At 32.4% G+C, this 7,178-nt stretch overlaps 1 protein-coding gene across 1 annotated transcript; it reads right to left on the bottom strand.

Moving 5' to 3' along the window:
• Positions 1 to 965: 965 nt before the first annotated feature.
• Positions 966 to 3,736, bottom strand: LOC103485189 (G2/mitotic-specific cyclin-2). Its single transcript, XM_008442684.3, has 10 exons — positions 3,496 to 3,736; positions 3,275 to 3,419; positions 3,125 to 3,181; positions 2,983 to 3,034; positions 2,730 to 2,885; positions 2,506 to 2,637; positions 2,109 to 2,420; positions 1,926 to 2,024; positions 1,508 to 1,689; positions 966 to 1,417 (listed from the first exon to the last, which is right to left on the bottom strand). Exons 1-10 carry the CDS (start codon positions 3,551 to 3,553, stop codon positions 1,273 to 1,275), a joined length of 1,338 nt encoding a protein of 445 aa, XP_008440906.2. The 5' UTR covers positions 3,554 to 3,736; the 3' UTR covers positions 966 to 1,272.
• Between the last annotated feature and the right edge of the window lie 3,442 nt (positions 3,737 to 7,178).

Raw genomic sequence — 7,178 nt, forward strand, 5'->3', positions numbered from 1 at the left:
CTGTCCTCTTCTCTGCAAATTCACACGACTCCGCTAGTTTGCTTATTGGTTTGTATGATTAATTGAGTAACATATTGAAGATCTATCAAGCGTGTCTTGCTTGGCAATCCCCTTCATGAAAAGTGAAAACCAATTTCTCAACTCCAGGCAAAGGCCTAATCGTTTTACGACGCGGGAATCCTGCTCACTTGGATTTGAGTGTCCTTCAAGCTGAACCGTTATCTCTCCTTTTTCCTGGATGAATTTTGGCTCCATATATGGCTGCAAATTGTAAAAGCCGTTGCTGTCATCGAAGTGTAGAGCATCTTCTAATCATTTCAGAGTCAATCAAAGCATCATAGGTCTTTTTATCACTTCATCAATGTGTTACCATAAGGAATCCTGTATCTTCGTCAATGTGTTACCATAAGGAATCCTGTATAGCATCATCATTGTCATTTCTCGAGCTTTTCTGATTGAATCTTCTAATCACTTCAAAGTCAATCACACTGAACTTGGAAACATCAACAGTTATTGAGCAGAAATTGGAGGACATAACAGGTACCAAGATTCCATTTTTATATTTTTGGCGATGGGCAGTTCTTGAGATTCGAATTCCTTTGGTCTCACTTGAAAATGTGCGGGTAAACATAGTTGAATTTTGTTGCAAGGACTGATTTTCCAGGTAACGACGACATCTTCAAGCAGCATTGGTAAATGCATGTAGGAGAGAATGATGACACTAGAATTCGAGTGCGTTGGGGTGTTGATTCAAACTTATTTTGCTAGAATTCACAAATATCTTAAGGGCTAAAATTATTCATTTAATCTGATAGGGTTATTATTTACTCCAAATGTGTTAGCTTGATCATTATCTATAGACACTAAAAAATTATTCAATACCTAAATTTATCATCACGAAAATAAATAAATAAATAAAGAAAGAAAGAAAAAAAAAACGTTGGGAGCACAAGGAACGAAAGAGATGGAAGGAATTGTAGCCAAAAGGGCCAATATTATTCTTTTTTCAAATGAAATTATATATGGTTTTTGTCATCTCATTGCTGTTGAATGAAACATAAAATGAACATACAATAAAAGAACAAGTAATGAATGGCCAACATCGATCATCCGATCTGGTTGTTCTTCCATTATATTGCTGTTCAGTCATAGCCTGCCACCGTATTCACCTTCGATCGGCCGATCGATCATCCCCAACCCATCATCTCCCAATTTTTGAACATTCATGTAATGTTGTTAGTAAGAACATTCTACATGTTCTGTTCTCTGTGGCTATTGCTGAGTCTGCAAAAGAAAATGTGCAGGTTCACATTTTGCCGTGTAGTTAAATTTTGATGTACAGTACTTCCTATGGACTCCGGTGAGCTTCCCGGTTGCCGCATTTTGATGGAACCTCACCATTAGTCTCGAGCATTCTCTGCAAAATTCAAGGGCAATACCTCCATTAAATGTTTGAGAACGAATCGAACAAGAAATGGAGAAACATGAAAATTAGACAAAATCATACAGGAGCTGATCTTCTGAGTAGCTGGAATGCCACTCGCAGGTTCGGCTCCAACTACCATCGACTCTGGTGAGAGTACATTGAGCTGTGTAAATTGCCGCTGCCGCTAGCAGAGAGGGTGGGAACCTCAGCATTTCATACTCGACGAGCGAGAGTTCGATTAAGAAGAATGCCATTAGCTGAAGCTGTTCCATTTACAGAATACTTTAGTTCAAGAACAAACAAGAACAAACAAGAACAGGAAGCTGGTAATTTATTGTTTGGTTCTTTTAGTTAATCTTAGATTTAAGTTCAAATTGCCTTTAAAGTTATCAGAATTTTGATTTATAGAAAAAGTTTAGTTCAACTTTTGTCCCTCATGAAAGTTTATGGCTCCATTCTGATTTAAAATTATCTTTAAAGGAAAAAGGAGAATCTTTACCTTTTTGTCAGATTGAGCAGCTTTAAGGAACCTTTGGAGGAAAACAAAGGGTGTGGGAACTGACATGTTAAACTGCAAACAGTTGAGCATTACTGTCTCCTACAAGAACACACAAGAAGAATTCAGTAAGTTATCACAGAGAAAGATCTGATTGACTAAGAGTAAAAATGGAGGAGCAAGTACCATTTCAAGAACTTCTTTTCTAGAGTAAGCTTTATCAGAAATAAGAATCAAATCACCCACAACAGGAACAGAAACTTCTTCATATTTGCAAGCTAACAGCATAGAAACCAAACCAACAAGCTGAAGCTTCTTTCTCACTACGGTTTTTTGTGCCAAAAATCTGTCTATGAGATTCACTGTGAGAAACAATGTTTCTCCCATGAGATCAAACTTGTCATGCACCTCTATAAGCCAATCGATTAGAATAGCTCTCATCTTCTCATTAATGTCAATTTGTTTGGTCATGTAATTTGGGGGAACACAGCTTGAATTCTGCACCAAACACAATTTAAAAAACTGTAAAGAAAAGGTAAAGGGATCGTACTATAAAATAAGCGAAGAGAGTAGAGACATTTACCTCAATTTTTCTGTAGTGAGCGTAGAGATCGTCCACGTACTCAACAACGGCAAGCGGGTTATCGGAATCAACAATGTCGATGTCGATTAATGGATCTTCCTCCTCTGCTATATCCTCCATTTCAACCTCCTCCTGTTGGAGATAGATCATACATGAATTTATAGGGAAGAAATTTTGTAGTAATAGGATAGCTAATTTCTGTTGAGGGATTCGGATTTTATTACCATTTGGCTTGCTTCCTGAGGCAACAATGGTTCCGATTTCTCCAAGAACATGGGGACTGGATGGTCATTTTCTAGTGCTTTGCAGTCCTCGTCTACAAATATGGAATGTCCAAATGCATTTGAATTTGTAAGAAATGAGTTAGGCTTATTATTTTCCTGCCCAAGTTGAACAAATCCCAAAGATCCATTATCAAAAGGCGAGTGGTTCTGAGAATAACATATTCCTTGAACAAGAGCAGAGCAGAATCCTTACCTGAGGATTATGATGAAGCTGTTGACTACTAGCAATTTGAGCAGCAAATTTCCTAAAAGTAAACACAACATTTTTTCAAAATTTAAAACAAACCCATTTGCCTTTTCCTTTTAAAGATTAAATGGAAACAAAAATTCCTCACCTTGTAATGGGTCTATGGAATGGATCAACCTGCTTCTTCTCGCAAATCTCTTGCTTTCTAAGGTCAGAAACAGGGCCACATTTCAACATCCATGAAATTTCTCATCAAATTCAAAAACAAAATTCGAAGAAACTCAAAATTTTCAAATACCCTGAGAGTCCTCTCTTGTTAACAACACAAGGGTAAGCTTGATTCACCACAGAATTCTGATTAATAGCATTAAGAGCTCTCCGATTACTATTAACCCTACTAATCTCCTGCCCAAAAGCCCTCCCACTCTTCTCCAACCCTCCTCCTAAAAAGCACAATTTTCAAATCAGAAACTGTAAATCGAAATACAAAGGTAAAAACTCGTGAATATTAATGCAAACCTGGAAGAAAAGAAGTGGGTTTAATCAAGTTGGGATTGTTCTCATCAGAAAACGCCATTAATTCCGGTGAAGAGAAAATAGAAAGAGAGCTCAGAGAGACCCAAAAAAACAAGATTGAATTTTTGTCAAAAGGAGGAAAAGGGTAGGGTTAACAGAAGCATCTAAGAGGACCCAGATGAGAGTGAAGGAAGAAGAAGGAGAAGAAGAAGAAAGAGGTTTAATGGGAGAGGGTATTTGTCCAGAAAAGGTATATTAATTAGAGAGCAGAGTATATTTTTATTTTTTCAAAAGCAACGGCTAGTGAAATGTGACCGTTGGATTTGAGTAAGATGTGAAAAAGAGAAGACTTTCCCTCTCGGGTTTGTCCGAAGAACAACGGTCACCTGACCTGTTTTCATAAGCACATTCCCTTTTCATTTTACCGCATCTCATTTCAAATTAAATCATTGCTTCCTTCTCCATTTCACACTACTTTTTTTTTTTTAATCTAAACCTTTTAATTTTAATTTACTTTCTAATGTTTGAATTTAAATTTCAATTTGGTCAACCTTTTTTGTTGGTTAAAACTTAGTAAATGAAAAAATTAAAAAAATATACCTTTTTCTTCGGTAGTTTTAAGTTTGTACAATTTTAATTAATATATAAATCTTAGATTTAACCTCTCGATTATTTTTGTGTTATCAAACTCAGCTAAATAATAATAATAATAATGATTTTCATGTACCATAATACAATATGTAATTATATTTTTAAAATTTTAAAGTAAAAATGCTAACATGTAACTAGTAGTCGGAAATATATTTAAAATTTATTAGACTTAAGTATATAAACTAAAAGCGAATAAGTCTCGATATATAGAACAAAAAGGGTATCTTAATAAAAACTTTACATCATTCTTAGTCTTTTATCTTTTTCTTTTTCTAATTAACAACACGTGGAGATGGAGATTCAAACATATCTTCTAGTAGATAATATATACATTAACTAAATGAAGCATACCCAAGTTAATATCAGTCACTTGAAAACTTAATATAAATTATAATTTTGAAAAAAAGGTTACCTATGCCAATCACATTAAATTTGAGCTAGAATTAACTAATTTAACGATAATTAGCATGAATTTGTTATCTAAAGGCCGAATATTACACCTTATGAAAAAGAATATGGTTATATTATCACGAGAAGATTGAAATAATTTGCTACTCATTGGGGGATGATTCACTCGCTTAGGTAGCCGCGCGTGGGGAAAACATGTTTCTTTTCCCTGTTTTTATCTGCCATAAAGTTTTTGTATTTTACCTTTGCAAGGAGAAGGAGAAGGAGAAAAGAAAAATACTATTGTATTTCTTGGTGTAATTACTTACTTGTGTTTCTTCTTTCTCAAAGTCTTTGCTTTTTTTCTTTGTTCTTTTTTAAAAAGGTTATTTTGGTTTTTGGTTTTTACTTAATTATGGATTGCATTTTTTATTTTGTGGTATTATGATGGTTTGACTTATAGATTAGTCTAGGATGGTTAGGGCTTATTTTTCATCATTATAAAAATTTAAATTTTAACAAGAGCCAAAGATATGATATGATTAACTAATTTTGATCAAGAAATTGACTTTGGGTGTGTTGGATTGATGAAAACGGATATTTTAAATTAGATATATTGTTAAAAAATTAAACACGGTTGGATTATTAGCCCGATTTCAAAAAAAAAATTGAATTTTTAAATTTTTATTGATGTTGTGGTACAAAATAAATAATAAAACATCGAGTTTTTTAAAATAAAAACAGGGAGGAAAAAGATGTTAATAATTGAGAAAAAAAATGGAATTAACCCAAAAATAATATAAGAACGAATGTTGTGAAATAATGTTATATGGCATATGATTTTGAACCAAAAGGGCAATTGGCGCCCCTAAAAGAAGAATAATTTAATAATAGAGAAGAGAGCGTGGGTGATATTGAATTGCCAGGTTGTCCCCAATAAAAGGGGTGCCTCCAACGTGCCTTTGCTTTGCTTTTCTTTTTCCGAATCATATGATGCCAATGGCTCTCGAAAAGAGGCCTCCTCCTTGGCTCCTCCTCCCTCCCCCACCCCCCACCTTCTATTAGAGTTTAGTTTCATTCAAATTTACTTCATGATTTTCTTCTTAGTCCGGAGCCATGTAATTATTGAGATTTTTTTTAAGAATAATAAAAAAAATACAAACTATTTACGGTTTACGACAAAAAGTCAGTAAATGGCAAAAACTCATTACACTTAATTTTGGTACGAAGTGTAAATAGTTTGTTCATTTTGCCACTTTTAAAAAATTTCCAAAAAAATTAATATAAACTTATCTCTTTACTAGAGATGATGATGAACCTTCAAAAAGTTTTACAACAATATATGACAGTTTCATCCTAAATAATTTATATGATTTCTTTATTTAGTCGATGTGAGATGTCATTTGTTACATGTTTAGCCCTCCTAAACTTTACTAAATATCTAGCACTGTTATAGTATTTACTATTCTAATTTATTATTTAACATGATATATATATATAACTTTAATATTTTATTGCTTAATTTGGATTATTAAAGTAAAATTTTGTTTTTGTTTTTGAAGTTTAATCTAACCTTTTACTATTGTCTCTAAAATTTAGAAAATTTTATTTTAGTCATGGAAGGTTCTGAGCTGCTTAACATTGGTCTTAAAGATCGATTAAACTTGGCTGAAATTTGAGTCCATTAATTAGAACCAAAACAATATTTTTGAATATTTAAGGACGTTAAATTGATTATTATATTTAATATAATATGATAGTATACGTAGATTATAATAGTTTGTGATTGGATAGATATAATATTTTAATCTCGATAGAAAACAATAAACAAGTGTCGTAAGAAATTGTAGTTAATTATAAGTTTAATGTTTTGAAAATACCAACTATTTTATAATCGGAGCCCTAAAAATGGCACACTCCATCAACTTTCAAATAGAAGCCCAAACACCCATTTTTGTGCATGGAGATGTTATTGATGTTAAAATTAAGAAAATTTGTTTATCAACTACCTATGAAAGTTAATTGCAACCATTAATAAACTATAAGGGTATAATTGTTCATATTGAAAGTTAAAATGTGTAATTGTAACCAATCCTAATGTTTAGGGTTGGTTTTTGCCAAATTAATGATACCCATGTATTCTTCAAAATAAAGTTACCATTTTTTCTTTTAATTTTAAATCCAAAGGATAACTATCAAAAAAAATCAATCAAAATTATATGCATATATTTACTATGAAAAAGAAATTGGGAGGAGGACTCACTCCTTAACTCTACCTACAAGCATACATCATTTGATTAGGACGCATATCTATATAAAAAAATTCATAATATCGTTCAAATTATTTTTGTAGAAATCTATCAATAATTAACTATAATTTAGATAATTTGTTAGGGTATAAATTGAAATCCCGCTCTAATAATTTTAAACATCAACCTTCACAAATGTAATACTTGTTGAAGTTATGGATCCTCTAATATTATATTCCATTTTAAATTTGATAATCCATGGACGATTTTCACACACATATATGAAATTCTTACTTTAAAATGAAATTCTTACTTTAAATTAATAATATGTATCTCGAACAACGTACATACATCATAACCAAAATTCGACCACTATGTATGAAAATTCAAGACATATAT

Source organism: Cucumis melo, chromosome 8 (genome assembly GCF_025177605.1).
Source record: "Cucumis melo cultivar AY chromosome 8, USDA_Cmelo_AY_1.0, whole genome shotgun sequence".
NCBI lineage: Eukaryota > Viridiplantae > Streptophyta > Magnoliopsida > Cucurbitales > Cucurbitaceae > Cucumis > Cucumis melo.

Excerpts from the sequence above, each read along its gene's own strand:
- LOC103485189 (XM_008442684.3), bottom strand. The coding sequence starts at position 3,553 with ATGGCGTTTTCTGATGAGAACAATCCCAACTTGATTAAACCCACTTCT. Across the intron at positions 3,420-3,495 it reads ACCCACTTCTTTTCTTCCAG|GAGGAGGGTTGGAGAAGAGT; the intron begins GTTTGCATTAAT and ends TGTGCTTTTTAG. Across the intron at positions 2,638-2,729 it reads CTCAGGAAGCAAGCCAAATG|GAGGAGGTTGAAATGGAGGA; the intron begins GTAATAAAATCC and ends TATCTCCAACAG.